The sequence below is a fragment of the Salvelinus namaycush genome, chromosome 28, assembly GCF_016432855.1.
Source record: "Salvelinus namaycush isolate Seneca chromosome 28, SaNama_1.0, whole genome shotgun sequence".
NCBI lineage: Eukaryota > Metazoa > Chordata > Actinopteri > Salmoniformes > Salmonidae > Salvelinus > Salvelinus namaycush.
This window is the reverse complement of record NC_052334.1, coordinates 13,017,855-13,040,652: the sequence shown is the minus strand read 5'-3', so window position 1 is coordinate 13,040,652 and position 22,798 is coordinate 13,017,855. Positions and strand designations below refer to the sequence as shown.

Sequence of the window (22,798 nt, the reverse complement as noted above, 5' to 3'; positions counted from 1 at the left end):
TATTATAGAGCCCTCCCGATATTATAGAGCCCTCCCGATATTATAGAGCCCTCCCGATATTATAGAGCCCTCCCGATATTATAGAGCCCTCCTGATATTATAGAGCCCTCCTGATATTATAGAGCCCTTCCGATATTATAGAGCCCTCCCGATATTATAGAGCCCTCCCGATATTATAGAGCCCTCCCGATATTATAGAGCCCCCCCGATATTAAAGAGCCCTCCCGATATTATAGAGCCCTCCCGATATTATAGAGCCCTCCCGATATTATAGAGCCCTCCTGAGATTATAGAGCCCTCCTGAGATTATATAGCCCTCCTGAGATTATAGAGCCCTCCTGGGATTATAGAGCCCTCCTGAGATTATATAGCCCTCCTGAGATTATATAGCCCTCCCGATATTATAGAGCCCTCCTGATATTATAGAGCCCTCCTGAGATTATAGAGCCCCCCCCCGATATTATAGAGCCCCCCCAATATTATAGAGCCCTCCTGAGATTATAGAGCCCTCCTGAGATTACAGAGCCCTCCTGAGATTATAGAGCCCTCCTGAGATTACAGAGCCCTCCTGAGATTATATAGCCCTCCCGATATTATAGAGCCCTCCCGATATTATAGAGCCCTCCTGATATTATAGAGCCCTCCTGAGATTATAGAGCCCTCCTGAGATTACAGAGCCCTCCTGAGATTATAGAGCCCTCCTGAGATTACAGAGCCCTCCTGAGATAGAGAAAGAGAAATCTGCGATATGCGAACAAATTGTGATATTCATATAGTTTCCATCTGGAGAGTCGTGTTTGGATTTAATGGGTTTCAAAATGATACAAATCAATTTGAATATATTTATATTGCTCCCTCCACTCCCACTGTGATACAGATGATAAGAGATGCAGTTTCCTGAGTTTGACAGCTCTGGGAAAATGCATGAAGCGATATTAAAACAATATTGAAGTAATAAAATAAATGATTATGACTTCTGGCAAGGCTCTCATATGGATCTACTATAAAGTAATTAAGTAAAGGAGTTCCTCTGGGATGGTCTCCAGCGATGCACACACACACATACACATACAGACATGCAAACACAAACAAACACACACATGGGCAGACAGAGAGTGAAATAGGTCAGACCAACTAGCCTAGTTTACCAGCTGATCAGGTCCTGTAGCCGAGCGTTACTGCAACTAGTCATGGTGAGAGACAGACAGGGAAGTTTGAGGAAATAGAGACGGGGTTTTCCTTATCCTTTTTGTAATTTGCATGTCTCTGTCTTGCATTCTCTGATCCTAGATCAGCAACCCTACTCTGAGACTTTTTATGACAACAGGTCCTGATGATCTATCGCTGTCTCACCCAGCCTGCCTCCCCTGTCTCGTGTCTGGGTCTGGGTCGGTGTCTGGGTCTGGGTCGGGGTCTGGGTCGGTGTCTGGGTCGGTGTCTGGGTCGGTGTCTGGGTCGGTGTCTGGGTCGGTGTCTGGGTCTGGGTCGGTGTCTGGGTCGGTGTCTGGGTCAGTGTCTGGGTCTGGGTCTGGGTCGGGGTCTGGGTCTGGTTCGGTGTCTGGGTCGGTGTCTGGGTCTGGGTCGGTGTCTGGGTCGGTGTCTGGGTCAGTGTCTGGGTCGGGGTCTGGGTCGGGGTCTGGGTCTGGTTCGGTGTCTGGGTCGGTGTCTGGGTCTGGGTATGGGTCGGTGTCTAGGTCGGTGTCTGGGTCGGTGTCGGTGTCTGGGTCTGGGTATGGGTCGGTGTCTAGGTCGGTGTCTGGGTCAGTGTCGGTGTCTGGGTCTGGGTCTGGAAGACGCTCAGGCAAAAACACCCCAGTAATCTGAAACCTCAGCCTCCCTGTTGACTCTGGCTCCATGTCCATCTGTCCAACCCTCCACATGCAGACACTGTGGGATGAGGCCTCTCTCTCTGTGTGTGTGTGTGTGTGTGTGTGTGTGTGTGTGTGTGTGTGTGTGTGTGTGTGTGTGTGTGTGTGTGTGTGTGTGTGTGTGTGTGTGTGTGTGTGTGTGTGTGTGTGTGTGTGTGCGCCCAATTACTGGCCAAGGTTTAAGGGAATCCTTAGAGACACCACCTTGCGTTCTCCATCTGTTAAATAAAAGAGGTTACTCTCCCTTCAGACAGTAAAACTATTCTTACCCAGTCTTTCATTGGCTCACACCCACAAAGGCAGTCTTTCATTGGCTCACACCCACACCCAATAATAACACAGCTTTCTCTTCTCTGTCTCTTCTCTCTCTGGGCTGTGAACAGCTCCAGGCCAGCTGAGCACTAACATGCTAGCTGTAACAATAAAACACACACACACACAGACACAGACACACTCACACAGGGCCAAGAGGAATTCCGTTCACATAAACAAGAACTATAATCTCAGGGGAAGAGAACTGAAAAGATATCCATCCATCCATCCATCCATCCATCCATCCATCCATCCATCCATTCATTGATCCATCCATCCATCCATGTATTCATCCATCCATCCATTCATCCATCCATTCATGTATTCATCCATTCATCCATCCATTCATCCATATATTCATCCATCCATCCATCCATCCATCCATCCATCCATCCATCCATTCATTCATTCATTCATTCATTCATTCATCCATCCATCCATCCATCCATCCATCCATCCATTCATCCATATATTCATCCATCCATCCATTCATTCACTGGCTCAGGTAACTCAAGTCTCCCCATCAACAAATACACAGCCTTCTTCAATGTAAACACATCACCCCACTTTGTCTGTGGAATGCTTATCAAACCCCTCATGGTTTGAAGAATGAATAACAAGCTATGATTGGACCAGACTGCCGAATAGCAGGCAATTAACAAACTGACGACAAACTAGGAAATGTAGAAAAAACTCCCCATCCAGGTCCTCTGCCCCCAAAAGTTTTAATAGACATTGTAGCATGAGTCTCCCAATAAAAACCCTGGACATTGTGTCTCCCAATCGTCTACGAAACTCTCCAAGAAAACTCTAGAATCATCTAAGAACAGTTTTTCTCCCTCTACATGTGTTTACCAGGCTGCCGTCCCTAGTGTGTTGTTAGTGGCTCTCTGTGAGGCCTGGGTATGGACAGGCCAATGACAGGCTGTTGTAGCAGTCAACACCGGACCAGCCAATGTGTGTCTGCATCCTAAATGACAACCTATTCCTTTTATAGTGCACTGCTTTTGACCAGGGCCCATAGGGCTATTCAGCTTTATTCTTACGGGGGCCAGATGTAAAAAAAAAAAAAAAAAAAAGAAGGTTAATTGCAGGAGGGCCGGACATTTTCCCCATGTGATTATTATTTGAAAACTGTATAAAAAGCAACGCACAACCACCAATAAAGAGCTTTTCTTCAAATGAAATGTTGCTCAACGTAATCAGGAAAGAAGTGGAGGTGGAGTCGAGGTGCAACTCTCGCTCATCATCATTTTGTTTTAAGAAGCTTTTAATAGTTTAAATAAAAGTAATTAGGTGATTTAAAAAATAATCTGAAACTATGCATCTCAATAAATTACAACGATATGGCAAATCAGGTCATTCCAAATTCCAGTCTGAAATAAGTATGTTTTGAATGAATTTCCCTCAGTCATTAGGTGTCACATTCTTTTCTAATGAGTCGTTGTGAGCATCAGAGAGGGGAACAGAGACATGTATGTGTTCCTGAGAGTCGTAACTTCAGGAATGGGGTCAAAATATTCAAATGAAGAAAAAGGAATCAACATGCCACATAGACCAGGGGCTCCTAAAGTGTTTCACTCAGGCCCCCCTTCCTGCCATGTCTGTTTCTATAGACACAAGCACTGTTCATGACAAACTGTTCACACCCCTCTTGTTGGTGGAGAGAATGTTGCAGGTTTAAAGCTTATTTCCTGCAATTCTACACATTTTGTCATGGGGGAGAGAAAATGTTGCCGTTTTAAAAAACATTTTCTTGCAATTCTATACATTCTGCCATGTCTGTGTATTCATGTGATATTTGAGTGACTCAAACATTACAAGAAAATCTATGGGCTAAAAAAACTAAATAGAAAACATGAGCTGACATGGGCTAGTTGATCTGGACATTTCTGAAGTTAATATTATCTCTCTAAGGTGCGCCATGACTAACATAACAAGATTAACTGATGATGTACTACCCAATTGAAATGTCACCTTGTGTGTTCTACTATTAGCACTTTCAAAAGTAAGTTTAAAGCCAGACTGAGTTCCTTAAGAAACAAATATATATACAGTACCTGTCAAAAGTTTGGACACACCTACTCATTCCAGGGTTTTAAATAATAGTGAAAATATCAAAACTATGAAATTACACATATGAATGAGGTACTGTAGTAACAAAAAAAAGTGTTCAATCAAAATATATTTGAGATTTGAGATTCTTCAAAGTGGCCACCCTTTGCCTTGATGACAGCTTTGCAAACTCTTGGTAGTCACCTGGAATGCATTTCAATTAACAGGTTTGCCTTGTTAAAAGTTCATTTGTGGAATTTCTTTCCTTAATGCGTTTGTCACACCCTGATCTGTTTCACCGGTCGTTTCTGCTTGTCTCCACCCACCTTCAGGTGTCGCCCATCTTCCCCATTATCCCCAGTGTATTTATACCTGTGTTCTCTGTTTGTCTGTTGCTAGTTTGTTTTGTTCGTCAAGCCTACCAGTGGTTTTCCCCTTGCGCTTGTCTGGTTCTAGTTCCTGGTGTCCTTGTTTTGACCATTCTGCCTGTCCTGAGCTTGTCTGCCATTCTGTATCTTGTCCCACCACACTGGATTATTGACCTCTGCCTGCCCTGACTCTGAGACTGCCTGCCGTTCTGTATCTTGTCCCACCACACTGGATTATTGACCTCTGCCTGCCCTGACTCTGAGACTGCCTGCCGTTCTGTACCTTTTCGACTCTGAATTTGTTCTTAACTGACCTGCCTAGTTAAATAAAGGTTAAAAAAAATAATAATAAAGTCGCAAAAACCATCAAGCGCTATGATGAAACTGGCTCTCATGAGGACCGCCACAGGAAAGGAAGACCCAGAGTTCAAGTAACAGACACATCTCAACATCAACTGTTCAGAGGAGACTGCGTGAATCAGGCCTTCATAGTCAAAATGCTGCAAAGAAAAAACACTACTAAAGGACACCAATAAGAGGCTTGCTTGGGCCAAGAAACACGAGCAATGGACATTAGACTGGTGGAAATATGTCCAAATGTGAGATTTTTGGTTCCAACCGCCGTGTCTTTGTGAGACGCAGAGTAGGTGAACGGATGATCTCCTCATGTGTGGTTCCCACCGTGAAGCATGGAGGAGGAGGTGTGATGGTGTGGGGGTGCTTTGCTGGTGACACTGTCAATGATTTATTTAGAATTCAAGGCACACTTAACCAGCATGGCTACCACAGAATTCTGCAGCGATAGGCCATCCCATCTTGTTTGCGCTTAGAGGGACTATCATTTGTTTTTTATCAGGACGAGGACCCAAAACACACCTCCAGGCTGAGTAAGGGCTATTTTACCAAGAAGGCGACTGATGGAGTGTTGCATCATATGACCTGGCCTCCACAATCACCCAACCTCAACCCAACTGAGATGGCTTGGGATGACTTGGACTGCAGAGTGAAGGAAAATCAGCCAACAAGTGCTCAGCATATGTGGGAACTCCTTCATGACTGTTGGAAAAGCATTCCGCATGAAGCTGGTTGAGAGAATGCCAAGAGTGTGCATAGCTGTCATCAAGGCAAAGGGTGTCTACTTTGAAGAATCTAAAATGTTTTGGTTACTACATGATTCCATATTCCATGTTACATATTCCATGTTATTTCATAGTTTTGATGTCTTCAGTAATATTCGACAATGTAGAAAATAGTCAAAATAAAGAAACTATAACTTATAGAAACTATAACCTTGAAGTAGGTTTATCCAAACTCTTGACTGGTACTGTATATATGTTGTATTACTTTTTTGGGTTGACCACTGCTACAGTTTGGGAACCACTGCTATAGACACCCACCATAGTGCTTGTCATTTTGGCACTGAACATCGGATTTTGACTGGGAATTTTTTTTCTTCTGATCATGTATTAATGTTCAGAATTGATCAAAGGGCCAGTATAAATTAATAAACGGGATCTGGCCCGTGGGCTGCCAGCTGAATAGGCCTGATATAGGGAATAGAGTGTGTGGGGAGGGTGGGTGAAAACATTAGACAGATTGTCTTCTTTTCTGAAGAGAGGACTGATCAGCAGGGATTTAGATAGAAATCCCTTATTGATGTCACTTGTTAAATCCCCTTCAATCAGTGTAGATGAAGGGGAGGAGACAGGTTAAAAAAAGATTTTTAAGCTTTGAGACAATTGAGACATGGATTGTGTATGTGTGCCATTCAGAGGAGAGAATGGGCAAGACTAAATATTTAAGTGCCTTTGAACAGGGTATGGTAGTAGGTGCCAGGCGCACCGGTTTGTGTCAAGAACTGCAACACTGCTGGGTTTTTCACACTCAACCATTTCCTGTGTGTATCAAGAATGGTCCACCACCCAAAGGACATCCAGCCAACTTCACACAACTGTGGGAAGCATTGGAGTCAACATGGGACAGCATCCCTGTGGAACGCTTTCAACACCTTGTAGAGTCCATGCCCCAACGAAGGCTGTTCTGAGAGCAAAAGGAGAGGGGGGGTGCAACTCAACATTAGGAAGGTGTCCTTGATATTATGTAAACTCAGAGTAGGTAGGACACATATACCAGTAGATACATAACTGGGTACCCACATTGCTACATTCAAGAAAACCAGCTCACATCCTCAGCAGTTCTGATTTGTTGATTCTATAATCAGAATTCTGGGAAAATCGCATCTGCTTCTGGTTTGTGCCGTTGGTTCCAGAACGTCCCATAGACGTTTGGCAGACGGATAAGCTTTGATCTTGGTCGCAGTTTCATGTTACTGATCCAAAAACGCATGACTAAACAGGTAGTGGCATGGTGGGTTATACAACACAGCAGAGGCCTGGGTATGGATGACCTGGTGAGTACTGGGGCATACATGAGGCATGGAGATTACATGGTCACACAAGATATATAGCTTCCTGAAAGATGGATGTGGGATTCATGTCATATTCCCTATATAGTGCACTACTTTTGATCACTGCTAGAACACTATATAGGCAATAGGATGCCATTTGTGATGCAGCCAATGACTCCTCTAGCTCTCATGGGATCTTAAAGGATCAAAACAATGGGATTATACCACATCCAGAAATGAGCAACATGACCACCAAACACTCAAAGAGCCTAATACTAATTTGAGATCTGCGCTTTAGTGCAAATAAGACATTGATGTCAATGGGAGATTTTAAAGAAATATTCAGTTATATGTATGGTTGTAACATAATGATTCAGCCTGAAGACCCTAACTTCTGTACCAGTCAAAAGGCTGAGGATCTAAACCAAGCTGACAGTCTCCAGATGCTCATCCTCTATAATAATCATCTCGTTGAATGTCCTTTTAGAATAGAGCTTATCTGGGCTCTGGAGATGCTCTCTCTGTGCCTTGCACCCATACTGAATTCCCTAACCCCACGTAGTGTGCCCTAACCCTTTGTAAATGTGTGCCCTAATCCCTTGTAAACGTGTGCCCTCTACCCCTACTGGAAACCCCAGGAGACTCTCTCTCTCTTCTCTCTCTCACCCTCTACCCCTACAAGAAACCCCAAGAGACTCTCTCTCTCTCTCTCTTCTCTCTCTCACCCTCTACCCCTACAAGAAACCCCAAGAGACTCTCTCTCTCTCTCTCTCTCTTCTCTCTCTCACCCTCTACCCCTACAAGAAACCCCAATAGACTCTCTCTCTCTCTCTCTCTCTTCTCTCTCTCACCCTCTACTCCTACAAGAAACCCCAAGAGACTCTCTCTCTCTCTCTCTTCTCTCTCTCACCCTCTACCCCTACAAGAAACCCCAAGAGACTCTCTCTCTCTCTCTCTCTCTTCTCTCTCTCACCCTCTACCCCTACAAGAAACCCCAAGAGACTCTCTCTCTTTCTCTCTCTCTCTCTCTCTCTCTTCTCTCTCTCACCCTCTACCCCTACAAGAAACCCCAAGAGACTCTCTCTCTCTCTCTCTTCTCTCTCTCACCCTCTACCCCTACTAGAAACCCCAGGAAACTCTCTCTCTCTTCTCTCTGTGGGAAGAGGGAGCTGAAATGTTATCTGAAAGTTGAAACAGGACCCAAAACCCAATCTGGCCCCAAATGGAGTGGCAGATTGAGCACCCTCTGTCCCTAGGTTGGCTAGCTGGGGGGTCTGGATGGTCTCATTTCTAGACGCCTTTTTTCTGGAACGCTCCTGATTGAAATGTTCATGCCTTTCCAGATGAACAGAGCCACATAATTACAGAGTCAGAGAGAAATATATCGGTAACTGCCGATTCATTCCACAATGACTTACGAACAATTTGACTGTCGTAAAACAATAACAGACACACACTATAGTGTGTGCGTACAAACACACACAAAAAGAGGGCCACAGCTGTATATAGCAGTTTTGGCACGAGACTGGCTGGCTGGATAGTGTGACATATTTGAAAAGCTTTTAATTTCATTGCTGTGTCTGGATGTGTATTGACTTTCCCATTAAGTCTAATCGTTGTGGGTTTCAGAATGATTTATGCCGCTAAGTGCCAAGGTGGGCTAAGTGAGTCGGAAGAATGAAACCAATAATTAAATACTGTATGTACAGAAACAGACACTTAAAAAAAAATCTATCCACACATACAGTGCCTTCGGAAAGTATTCAGACCCATTGACTTTTTCCACATTTTATTACGTTACAGCCTTATTCTAAAATGGATTTAAAAAACATTATCCTCAGCAATCTACACACAATATCCCATTATGACAAAGTGAAAACAGGTTTTCAATATTTTTACAAATTAAATTTAAAAAAAAATAAGAAATACCTTGTTTATGTAAGTATTCAGGCCCTTTGCTATGAGACTTGAAATTGAGCTCAGGTACATCCTGTTTCCATTGATCATCCTTGAGATGTTTCTACAACTTGATTGGAGTCCACCTGTGGAAAATCCAATTGATTGGACATGATTTGGAAAGGCACACATCTGTCTATATAAGGTCCCACAGTTGACAGTGCATGTCAGAGCAAAAACCAAGCCATGAGGTCGAAGGAATTGTCCGTAGAGCACTGAGACAGGATTGTGTCGAGGCACAGATCTGGGGAAGGTTACCAAAAGATCTCTGCAGCATTGAAGGTCCCCAAGAACACTGTGGCCTCCGTCATTCTTAAATGGAAGAAGTTTGGAACCACCAAGACTAGAGCTGGCCGCCCGGCCAAACAGAGCAATCAGTGGAGAAGGGTCTTGGTCAGGGAGGTGACCAATCAGGCCTTTATGGTAGAGTGACCAGCGGAAGCCACTCCTCAGTAAAAGGCACATGACAGCCCACTTGGAGTTTGAAAAAGGTACCTAAAGACTCTCAGACCATTTTTTTTTAACATAAAAAAAACATTTTTATTTATTTAACCTTTATTTAACTAGGCAAGCCAGTTAAGAACAAATTATTTACAATGACGGCCTACCCCGGCCAAACCCTAACCCAGATGACACTGGGCCAATTGTGCGCCGCCCTATGGGATTCCCAATCACGGCCGGTTGTGATACAGCCTGGAATCAAACCAGGGTCTGTAGTGACGCCTCTAGCACTGCGATGCAGTGCCTTAGACCACAGTGCCACTCGGAAGCCCCCAAAACAAGATTCTCTGGTCTGATGAAACCAAGATTGAACTCTTTGGCCTGAATGCCAAGTGTCACATCTGGAGGAAACCTGGCACCATCCCTACTGTCAACATCATGAGGATTATCACTTGGCTGGAAACCAACATCAGATTTAGGATAAATAGCTTCAGCGTAGATGAGGTCCATAAATTGACATCCACATGTTTTATATAAATCCAAAGAGTGTTTATTCTGAGACTTAACAGTGCCATATGGTGACATGGTTCATAGGAGAACATAAGACTACAGTATTTACTGTTGAGGGTTCAAGCCAGGCCACATTCTCCTATTACTGTACATACTGTAGGTCATGGGATGTTTGAATAGACTCAATGTTCAATATTTCAAGGTTAATGCTCCCATTTATGTCAAGACATTCTTTCAAAAATACTGAATAAGATTTCTGCAATCAAGAAATAATCTGAATTATTCATTTTCCCCCAGATATTTTATTTATTTTGATCTGCCACAGGGGTTCATAACGCACAAATGTTTCAGCTCAACATCCTAACTAAACTCAGTGTGCAGGCGAGAGACGGGTTTCTCACATTGAGCCATCATTATAACGTGAGTTGGTGAATCCATAACGCTAGTGTATAGTTAATGAGGAAGTGACCTAGATGGTGTAACATTTCAATTAAAAACACCGGTGTGTTTATTCAAACAAACAGACGCATACTAGGACTAACTGTCTCCTGTGTTACTGAAGGACGTTTTATAGAGAATGTCACCAATGTCAGGTATGTGTTAGTTGAAGCTACCTAGATTCAAATTCAAACTCTTCGCCAACTGATAACAGCCACTGTAAAAAGTCTTATCTCGAGAGAGGTATCCTTGGTTGTTCACAAGGGTGGGGCCTGAGCTTGGCATTGTGCAGATTGCCTTTAGACCTTGGTCAAATACATTATGTATGAGAAAGGATTTGATTTGCCATGGTTTAAGCTCTCTCCATCGCCAACCCAGCTAGCCAGAGAGAGACAGTCAACACTCAGGCCTGGGAGGGAGAAACAGGACACAGCCAAACCCCTCAGTCAGGCCTTTTGCTCTCTCTCTCTCTCTCTCTCTCTCTCTCTCTCTTTTGCTCTATCTCTCTCTCTCTCTCTCTCTTTTGCTCTCTCTCACTCTCTCTCTTTTGCTCTCTCTTTTGCTCTCTCTCTCTCTCTTTTGCTCTCTCTCTCTCTCTCTCTTTTGCTCTCTCTCTCTCTCTCTCTTTTGCTCTCTCTCTCTCTCTCTTTTTCTCTCTCTCTCTCTCTCTCTCTCTCTCTCTCTCTCTCTCTCTCTCTCTCTCTCTCTCTCTCTCTCTCTCTCTCTCTCTCTCTCTCTCTCTCTCTCTCTCTCTCTCTCTCTCTCTCTCTCTCTCTCTCTCTCTCTCTCTCTCTCTCTCTCTCTCTCTCTCTCTCTCTCTCTCTCTCTCTCTCTCTCTCTCTCTCTCTCTCTCTCTCTCTCTCTCTCTCTCTCTTTTGCTCTCTCTCACTCTCTCTCTTTTGCTCTCTCTCAATGTTAATAAACATGTTCAGTCATGTTACCTAGCTAGCTAACAACCTTGTATCTTGACATTAGGTCTAGGCACATTTGATTGACACAGGAAAAAAGGAAAAGGGTCTGCTGATCATGAGATGTGCTTCAAAATGTAGCATTCATATAGACCTAATGTAAGCCTGATCTACAGTGCCTTCCGAAAGTATTCAGATCACTTGACTTTTGCCACGTGTTGTTACGTTACAGCCTTATTCTAAAATGGATTAAATAAAAACATATCCTCAGCGATCTACACACAATACCCCATAATGACAAAGCGAAAACAGGTTTTTAGAAATATTTGCAAATGTATTACAAATAAAAACTGAAATACCTTATTTACATAAGTATTCAGACCCTTTGCTATGAGACTCGAAATTGAGCTCAGGTGCATCCTGTTTCCATTGATCATCCTTGAGATGTATCGTGATACTTGGCTTGGTATCGTATCATTAGTACAATGTTGGTATCATGACAACACTAGTGGGAACCAAAGAAAGAGTGGGGGGAGAATGGGAGAGACACTGAGTGCAACAGGCAGAGAAAGGGGGGTTTCAGAGTTTGGACAGAGGAGGACAACAAGTGCAACAGGCAGAGAAAGGGGGGTTTCAGAGTTTGGACAGAGGAGGACAAGTGCAACAGGGGAAGTGAGGGAAAGAGAAAGAGAGGGGCAACGCAGCAACACAATTAGACCCAACCAAATCATGAGAAAACTAAAATAGAATTACTCTACAAAAATAATTAACAAAAAAACAGAGCAAACTAGAATGCTATTTGGCCCTGAACAGAGAGTACACATTGGCAGAATACCTGGCCACTGTGACTGACCCAAAATTAAGGAAAGATTTTACTATGTACAGATTCAGTGAGCATAGCCTTGCTATTGAGAAAGGCCGTAGAAGGCAGACCTGGCTCTGAAGAGAAGACAGGCTATGTTCACACTGCCCACAAAATGATATGGAGACTGAGCTGCACTTCCTAACCTCCTTCCAAATGTATGACCATATTGGAGACACATTTTTCCCTCAGATTACACAGATTCACAAAGAATTCGAAAACAAACCCATTTGTGAATAACTCCCATATCTACTGGGTGAAATACCACAGTGTGCAATCACAGTGGCAAGATTTGTGACCTGTTGCCACAAGAAAAGAGCAACCAGTGAAGAACAAACACCATTGTAAATACAACCCATATCTATGTTTATTTATTTTTCCTTTTGCACTTGATATGACATTTGAAATGTCTTTATTATTTTTGGAACTTTTGGGAGTGTAATGTTTACTGTTCATTTGTATTGTTTATTTCACTTTTGTTTATTATCTAGTTCACTTGCTTTGGCAATGTTAACATATGTTTCCCATGCCAATAAAGCCCTTGAATTGAATTGACAGAGGGCTTGATAGGGTGGGTGAACAAGTGCAACAGGGGAAGAGAGAGAGAGATAGAGAATAAATTAGAGTAAATGAGTGAGTAAGTGAGTGAGTGAGTAAGCAGGTGAAAGAAAGAGACCCATTCATAAAAGTTTGGGGGGTAGTGGGTGGAGGAGGAGAAGGGCAGCTGGGAAGCAGGGCACAGAACTGAACACAACAGAGATGGCTGAACAAAGACCTCCACAGGCCCATATAGCCTCACACACAGCCCCCAAGCCTGACTCTATAGTGCCTGATCAAACACATCATCCAGCAAGTGAGCCAGGACCCGAGACAGGGCAAAACCAAACACACACAGAGCCATAACACAGAGCCCACAGAGCCATAACACAGAGCCCACAGAGCCATAACACAGAGCACACAGAGCCATAACACAGAGCACACAGAGCCATAACACAGAGCCCACAGAGCCATAACACAGAGCCCACAGAGCCCACAGAGCCATAACACAGAGCCCACAGAGCCATAACACAGAGCACACAGAGCCATAACACAGAGCCCACAGAGCCATAACACAGAGCCCACAGAGCCATAACGCAGAGCACACAGAGCCATAACGCAGAGCACACAGAGCCATAACGCAGAGCACACAGAGCCATAACACAGAGCACACAGAGCCATAACACAGAGCACACAAAGCCATAACGCAGAGCACACAGAGCCATAACACAGAGCACACAGAGCCATAACACAGAGCCCACAGAGCCCACAGAGCCATAACACAGAGCCATAACACAGAGCCATAACGCAGAGCACACAGAGCCATAACGCAGAGCACACAGAGCCATAACACAGAGCACACAGAGCCATAACACAGAGCACACAGAGCCATAACACAGAGCCCACAGAGCCATAACACAGAGCCCACAGAGCCATAACACAGAGCACACAGAGCCATAACGCAGAGCACACAGAGCCATAACACAGAGCACACAGAGCCATAACACAGAGCACACAGCTTAACAGCACAAGTGTTCCAGCAGGACCATTAAACAGGAGGACCAAACCAAGAGGCAAAGTCAACCAAACACACCATAGTCCTAAGAGCAACCGTAACCCATGCACCAAAAATATCTCAAGGTGCATTAAAAGTACAGTATTACTGAATACTGATGATTCTGCCCTAACGGAGGTACAATAATCAGACACAACCCAACAAAGCTCAGTGCTTTCAGGGCCCCACCACACCTCCCCACTGTACTGCTGGGTGTCTCAGCCAAAGTCAACCTCCCCCTCACCTCCCCTCTCTCCAAACAAGATAAGAGTTATCACTGCACTGCCAACTATGTAGACTGTCTAATCACCTCAAAACGGTGTGAAGTGAACAGAGTAGGGGAAAATATTTAGCCAGTTATCCGCTACGACCAAACCCTTTCCTGAAAGGCAATGTTGTTATGGACAAGGTTATTATTCCTGATCATCATTATGAAATGATTAAAACAACTTCTAAAGTACATAAGTGAGTGGGAAAGCTTAAGAACAATAGAACCAAATAGTGAAGTCATTGCAATTCCCAGACTGTAGAAGAGACAACAAAAAAAGCAAGATGGATGGAGAGAGAACCCTTTTCAGAGAGAATCCTGTTTAGTCTCATGAGAACAACTGTAAGCTTTTAGTCCAGTGATGTGTTTTAGTCATAAATAAACATAAAGCTGTGTACTTGCTGATTGACAAGCACCTTAGTGGTGTACGGTAGGTTGTATATAAGATGGTCTCACACACGGCGTGCCACCTTTGCGATAGAACAGGCCTGAATTCTTCAGGGTGTCGGAAACGTTCCACAAGTATATTGGTCCATGCTGACACGATGGCATCGCGCAGTTGCTGCAGATTGGACGGCGGTACATTCATGCTGTGAACAGCTCGTTCCATCTCATCCCAAACATGCTCTATTGGGTTGAGGTCTGGGGACTGACCAGGCCGGTCAAGTCAACTGAGTTCACTGTCATGTTCCAGGCCATGTTTTTCCACTCCTCAATTGTCCAGTGTTGGTGATTGCGTGCCCACTGGAGCCACTTCTTCTTGTTTTAAGCAGATAGGAGTGGAACCTGGTGCGGTCGTCAGCTGCAATAGCACATCCATGACAATGATCAATGAGTTGTGTGTTCCAAGATGCCGTTCTGCACACAACTGTTGTACTGCGCTGTTATTTGTCTGTTTGTGGCCCGCCTGTTTGATTGCACGATTCTTACCATTCTCCTTTGACCTCTCTCATCAACAAGCTGTTTTATTCCACATGACGGCCGCTGACTGGATATTTTTTGTTTGACGCACCACTCTCTGTAAAACCTAAACACTGTCATGCGTGAAAAGCCCAGGAGGGCGGTCGTTTCTGAGATACTGGATCCGGCCTGCCTGGCACCGACCAACGTTCCACACTCAAAGTCGCTTAGGTCACTTGATTTGCCCATTCTAACGTTCAATCGAACAGTAACTTAATGCCTTGATGCCTGTCTGCCTGATTTATATAGCAAGCCATGGCCACATGACTCACTGTCTGTAGGGTAAAGGGGAAAAGTGTACCTAATAAACTGTCCGGTTAGTGTATAACACACACACACACACACTGTAACTGTAGGAGGGCTGACTGCCACTTTTAAGATGAGAGGAGTGTATAACACACACACTGTAACTGTAGGAGGGTTGACTGCCACTTTTAAGATGAGAGGAGTGTATAACACACACACTGTAACTGTAGGAGGGCTGACTGCCACTTTTAAGATGAGAGGAGTGTATAACACACACACTGTAACTGTAGGAGGGTTGACTGCCACTTTTAAGATGAGAGGAGTGTATAACACACACACTGTAACTGTAGGAGGGCTGACTGCCACTTTTAAGATGAGAGGAGTGTATAACACACACACTGCTGTGAGAGAGAGTGCCCGGCGCAAAGCCTTTCCTCTGAGGCAGCGCTGGAATGAATCCTCTGAATTTATAGTCGAACTAATCTCAACAAGTGGGCTCTCTCACCGTACATATCCCTCTACACACACGCACGCGCACGCACGCACGCACGCACGCACGCACGCAAACACACACACACGCACGCACGCACACACACAGAGAGAGTCTAAAACTGTGACTGATAACCCTCCCACATGACCCGGCTAGTAAATAAAAGCAGTGGGTGAAACTGACAGCGACACCTCGTTCCCCTCAGCTTCAGTGGCTGATTTAATAGGCCAGAGAGCAGAGAGAACCAATAAAGTGGCTATAACTCTTTGATTGACCCCACCATGACCACTGCATCACACACAGGTGAGAGAATGCTGGAGGAGAACATTCGTCTTGGTGGGGAAAGAATTTCACTGTTAGTCTACACCCGTTATGACACTGTGACAATGAACCAACCAGAATACAACAGCCAGCCAGGCTCTGAACGAGCAGCTTGTGCCAAAACCAGACCACATTACTATTCACACAACAATGGCACTATGATCAATACAGTTTGTCCATCAGAGTATTATTAACAAAGGCCACATGCAGGGCTGTATGCCCACTGTAACAATGGCTTTGTCACAGCGATCACCAGCCAGTCACAGACCTGACACTGCAAATTTCACACATTGGATGCGTTCCAAATGGCACCCTATTCCCTAGTAGTGCATTACTTTTGACCAGGGCCCATAGGGCATACCCATAGGGCTCTGGTCAAAAGTAGTGGACTAAATAGGGAATAGGGTGCCATTTGGGACACAAACACATTGATTAGCCTTAGCCACATGGACAAAAAAGACACACATACTGTCTCAGTCTGTACTGTAGCTGTATTGACGAGATGGTCTGTACTGTAGCTGTATTGAGGAGACAGACTGTACTGTAGCTGTATTGAGGAGATGGTCTGTACTGTAGCTGTATTATGGAGATGGTCTGTACTGTAGCTGTATTGAGGAGACAGTCTGTACTGTAGCTGTATTAAGGAGATGGTCTGTACTGTAGCTGTATTGAGGAGACAGACTGTACTGTAGCTGTATTGAGGAGACAGACTGTACTGTAGCTGTATTGAGGAGACAGACTGTACTGTAGCTGTATTGAGGAGATGGTCTGTACTGTCGCTGTATAGACGAGACGGTCTGTACTGTAGCTGTATTATGGAGATGGTCTGTACTGTAGCTGTATTGAGGAGACAGTCTGTACTGTAGCTGTATTAAGGAGATGGTCTGTACTGTAGCTGTATTAAGGAGATGGTCTGTACTGTAGCTGTATTAAGGAGATGGTCTGTACTGTAGCTGTATTAAGGAGATGGTCTGTACTGTAGCTGTATTGAGGAGACTGTCTATACTGTAGCTGTATTGAGGAGACAGACTGTACTGTAGCTGTATTGAGGAGATGGTCTGTACTGTAGCTGTATTGACGAGACGGTCTGTACTGTAGCTGTATTAAGGAGATGGTCTGTACTGTAGCTGTATTGAGGAGACAGTCTGTACTGTAGCTGTATTAAGGAGATGGTCTGTACTGTAGCTGTATTGACGAGACGGTCTGTACTGTAGCTGTATTAAGGAGATGGTCTGTACTGTAGCTGTATTGAGGAGACTGTCTGTACTGTAGCTGTATTGAGGAGACTGTCTGTACTGTAGCTGTATTAAGGAGATGGTCTGTACTGTAGCTGTATTGACGAGACAGACTGTACTGTAGCTGTATTGAGGAGACTGTCTGTACTGTAGCTGTATTAAGGAGATGGTCTGTACTGTAGCTGTATTAAGGAGATGGTCTGTACTGTAGCTGTATTGAGGAGACAGACTGTACTGTAGCTGTATTGAGGAGATGGTCTGTACTGTAGCTGTATTGACGAGACGGTCTGTACTGTAGCTGTATTGAGGAGACTGTCTGTACTGTAGCTGTATTAAGGAGATGGTCTGTACTGTAGCTGTATTGAGGAGATGGTCTGTACTGTAGCTGTATTGAGGAGATGGTCTGTACTGTAGCTGTATTGAGGAGACTGTCTGTACTGTAGCTGTATTAAGGAGATGGTCTGTACTGTAGCTGTATTGAGGAGACTGTCTGTACTGTAGCTGTATTAAGGAGATGGTCTGTACTGTAGCTGTATTGAGGAGATGGTCTGTACTGTAGCTGTATTAAGGAGATGGTCTGTACTGTAGCTGTATTAAGGAGATGGTCTGTACTGTAGCTGTATTAAGGAGATGGTCTGTACTGTAGCTGTATTGAGGAGATGGTCTGTACTGTAGCTGTATTGACGAGATGGTCTGTACTGTAGCTGTATTGAGGAGATGGTCTGTACTGTAGCTATATTAAGGAGATGGTCTGTACTGTAGCTGTATTGAGGAGACTGTCTGTACTGTAGCTGTATTAAGGAGATGGTCTGTACTGTAGCTGTATTGAGGAGATGGTCTGTACTGTAGCTGTATTAAGGAGACAGTCTGTACTGTAGCTGTATTGAGGAGACAGACTGTACTGTAGCTGTATTGACGAGACGGTCTGTAATGTAGCTGTATTAAGGAGATGGTCTGTACTGTAGCTGTATTGAGGAGATGGTCTGTACTGTAGCTGTATTGAGGAGACAGACTGTACTGTAGCTGTATTGACGAGACGGTCTGTACTGTAGCTGTATTAAGGAGATGGTCTGTACTGTAGCTGTATTGAGGAGATGGTCTGTACTGTAGCTGTATTGAGGAGATGGTCTGTACTGTAGCTGTATTAAGGAGATGGTCTGTACTGTAGCTGTATTGAGGAGACCGACTGTACTGTAGCTGTATTGACGAGACAGACTGTACTGTAGCTGTATTGAGGAGACAGACTGTACTGTAGCTGTATTGAGGAGATGGTCTGTACTGTAGCTGTATTGAGGAGATGGTCTGTACTGTAGCTGTATTGACGAGACAGACTGTACTGTAGCTGTATTGAGGAGATGGTCTGTACTGTAGCTGTATTAAGGAGATGGTCTGTACTGTAGCTGTATTAAGGAGATGGTCTGTACTGTAGCTATATTGAGGAGATGGTCTGTACTGTAGCTGTATTGAGGAGACTGTCTGTACTGTAGCTGTATTAAGGAGATGGTCTGTACTGTAGCTGTATTAAGGAGATGGTCTGTACTGTAGCTGTATTGAGGAGATGGTCTGTACTGTAGCTGTATTGACGAGACTGTCTGTACTGTAGCTGTATTGAGGAGACAGACTGTACTGTAGCTGTATTGACGAGACAGTCTGTACTGTAGCTGATTTGATGAGATGTGATGTATGTCCAGCCAACTGTCCTTACTGTAAGAGTATCATCTGGGCCACAGAGTTTATCATCTGGTGAAAACAGGGGTTGAGGGAGTAGGGAGTAGTGGAAAGATAGGATAGAGGTAATTTAGAAGGATTGAGTGGAGAGCAGTGGATAGCGATAAGTGCATATCTAAGATAAGATAAAGACTCGGTTTATAGGGAGGATCCATTAGCAGACTGGGTCCTTTCAACTTTTCAACACAGCTAGATTACTATGAAGTTAAACACAGCTTGTCTAAAAGTTGAATACAGTTTGACTACTATGAGGCCTGGCGTGGGTCCTACTTAACACGTCAACATATGGACAGTTTGCAGAGCTCAGGCAGTGCACTGTAACAGAAAACTGTAAATTATACACTAATTTGGGGAATTATCAACAGTAAAATACTCTGAAACGTTTTACTGCTGCATACTGTAAATTATGGTGCATTGTGGGAAAATGTTGTGGGCGTGGAAAGAATTGCTGTAGTTCCAATGGTACTGGAATTTTGGGAGAGCCAAAAACCTTTTGACCACTAGTGGGTGCATGGTATTGTTGTTTCTTGCTCATTAACATATTTTGAGGCGTGCCTTGTAAGAGGATATATTTGTTGCACCCATGAGTGAGATTGTTGTACCAACTTAACTCATAAGTGGTTAATGTACTGTATTGTGTAAACACTTGACCTAGCAGCCCACCTGCTCTCACCAATCCCTTGTAATTACAGTAAAATACTGTAAAATACAAACCCCTCCCCTCAATGAACCCATTCATTCAATCATTCATTTATTCAGATTATTGTAGCAATTTGTTTTTTTTACAGTATAATATAATACATTTTACAGTGTGGTACTGGGTGTCATTACACAGTACTTGCTTTGATACTGTATGTATATTACAGTCAGTGTACTGTAATATGAAATACAGAATTTGACTCACCACCGAGCTGCCTGTAAGCTACTGTCAAATTCATGTTTTTTTAAATAAAAACCACGGTGTGGTTCCCACCGTGAAGCATGGAGGAGGTGTGATGGTGTGGGAGTGCTTTGCAGGTGACAGTCTGTGATTTATTTAGAATTCAAGGCACACTTAACCAGCATGGCTACCGCAGCATTCTGCAGAGATACGCCATCCCATCTGGTTTGCGCTTAGTGGGACTATAATTTGTTTTTCAACAGGACAATGACCCAAAACACATCTAATTGAGATGGTTTGGGATGAGTTGGACCGCAGAGTGAAGGATAAGCAGCCAACAAGTGCTTAGCATATGTGGGAACTCCTTCAAGACTGTTGGAAAAGCATTCCAGGTGAAGCTGGTTGAGAGAATGCCAAGCGTGTGCAAAGCTGTCATCAAGGCAAAGGGTGGCTACTTTGAAGAATCTCAAATATAAAATATATTTTGATTTGTTTTTGGTTACTACATGATTCCATATGTGTTATTTCATAGTTGTGATGTCTTCACTTTTATTCTACAATGTAGAACATAATAAAAATAAAGAAAAACCCTGGAATGAGTAGGTGTGTCCGAACTTTTGACTAGTACTGTACCTTGGTGGTCAGGGTGTGTGGAGGGGTGAGGGTGGGAACCCACTGGAAATACCCACATCCACATATCTCTACATCTCTTATCTACCACTCAACACTAACAGCAGCAGTAATGTAAACTTCCTCTGAACCCAGTCAGCCACCATGTTATTACTATGTAACAGGGCATGACAGAAAGGCCTAGTTCACCTTCCAAGGAGGTGTTTATGTATAGCATACTAGCTGATCATGAACCGATAAATAAGCATTTGTCACATTTTACATTAGGTTGCACATGAGTCTCTTGTGATATGACATACGATACAGTGCAAGGTGTGGTTATGGGTGCACAGATTAGATTGAAATGCAGACCACATTCAAAGGTGGGAGGGACATTGTTTTAAGACTGTCTGGTTTTGGGGTGATAGGTCCTTATCGGACTCTCCATGTCTCCTTGTGGACCATTAACAGGTCAGGAGGTCATGATGGCCTGGGCATGTTCCAAACTGGCCTGACTCCTTCCTGATAAGACTGCTTTTATCATGATGTCACTGGGACACTCTGATGTCAGAGGTGTGAGTTAAGGGCATCAGTGTGACAAGTGGGGTTCTATAATTCTAGGTTGCGTCCCAGATGGCTCACTATATAGTGCCCTACAAGACTCAAAAGTACCCCTAATGTATGTTTTTTGGGTAGGACTTCAGTTCAAACCAATTCTATCACACACTTACAAGTAACTTGTGTTCTTGGCTATTTGCATATTAAATTCTCATTCACTTTCTCTACTCACACAGCCAGCTAGGGCAGATTTCAGAATGGCTAATATCTGTAGGCTATACATTTAATACATCTGCATTCAAGGACAGCACTAGGCCCCCTACCAACCAGTCACACATTGGAGTCCTATATATCAAACTAAAGATGTAGCCTATAAAATGAAGATTCCCATCATCTTCAATAATAAGGTGCACTGCACAAGTTGGGGGTCTTGTTGCACTCTGTAGGGAAACTCACCCACACATATTCTATAATGCATAGGATTTTATGTCTTTCTATGGACTCACCATGCAGTTCATTAGGGATGCTCCTGTGGATGTGTGACACCGGCGACAGGTCGTCCATAGACCTCCGCAGGGACGCTATCTTCCCCTCGGCCGGCGTGTGTATGTGGTTGTGGTCAGGACTACCGGCACTGCCGGTGCTGGAGGTACTACTCCCGTCCCCGACGTCCCTAATGGTTCTGGTGCCCCCGTTCAGGTTGGTCAGGCTGGACTGGGAGTCTATCGAGCTCCGTGACCCGGCTCCGTTCCTCTCCTCCTCCAGCATCAGAATGATCTCCTTCAGTTCCAGGTTCTCCCGCATCACAGAGTCCTGGTTGGCTTCCAGATCCTTCAGCTTCTGATGGTACACCTCGACATCCTGCCACATCGATCCGGCGGTGTAGCGGCCGAAGTGTTGCCACTCCCGGGACAGCTTCTTGCCCTTCTGCCTGTCGTCGTCCAGGAAACAGCAGAGCTCCCGGAGCTCGTGGTTGTCGTCCTGTAGCTTCTGGTTGATCTCCTTGAGGCTGCGGATCTCGTGAAGGTGGACCTGTAGTCTCCGGTTCACGTCTTTCATCATGTTCCCGTGATCCACCATTAAGTTCATTTTCTCGTTATCCGTTCTCCGTAGCCTCCTGATGAGCTCATCTTTTCCGAGCCTAGAGAGCTCCTCGTCCGTGAGTTTGCTCAAGTCATCCAGCAACGGTCCGTCTGGGGCATTTCTGTCCATGTTCCCCTCCTGGTGTTGCGCTGCTACGTGGGTTCGATTGCACTCTAAAGTGTCCGAATCTATAGGATGTCTAAACGGAGGCTAAACAGTGACTTTGTAAAGAAAAGAAAATCCATGATAGATGAAGTTATTCCAATGCGACATGAATGAAGGATAACGATGAATTCAACAGGCCAGGAATCTGTAGCCTAATAAAAACAAAACGCGTTGGAGCTAAGCAAGTGACCCAAATAGGCAGACAAGTAAGCAGGTAGGCACTAGATAATCCCCTTGTAAAATTCAGCAAAATCGCAAAAAGCATTTTTTGTTTTTCATTTCGATAACTGCTCTCAGAGTGGAGTTTGGAGAGACACCGTGCCCGCTTTTACGCACCGGGCAGACCGGGAGATAAGTGGTTCTCTTTGAACATCGGATTCGCCGAATTACTTGAAAGGATCTCCCACAGCAAGCACTGCATCAACTCGCAATGTCAGAGCTTTTGTGTCCACAGCGCAGGTTTGCTTTCAGCCAGGCAATATTCATTCAAAAGACAGAAATGTTCACGCTAACAAGCGCAGACGAGCTCATAATGCAAT

The 22,798-nt window shown here is 44.3% G+C and overlaps 1 protein-coding gene across 1 annotated transcript in view; it reads right to left on the bottom strand.

Moving 5' to 3' along the window:
* Positions 1-22,223, bottom strand: part of LOC120022956 (coiled-coil domain-containing protein 85C-A-like) — an 83,829-nt gene extending 61,606 nt beyond the window's left edge. Inside the window, exon 1 of the mRNA XM_038966916.1 lies at positions 21,518-22,223. Within this exon, the coding sequence (XP_038822844.1) occupies positions 21,518-22,223 (706 nt within the window). The remainder of the gene's footprint in view (positions 1-21,517) is intronic.
* Between the last annotated feature and the right edge of the window lie 575 nt (positions 22,224-22,798).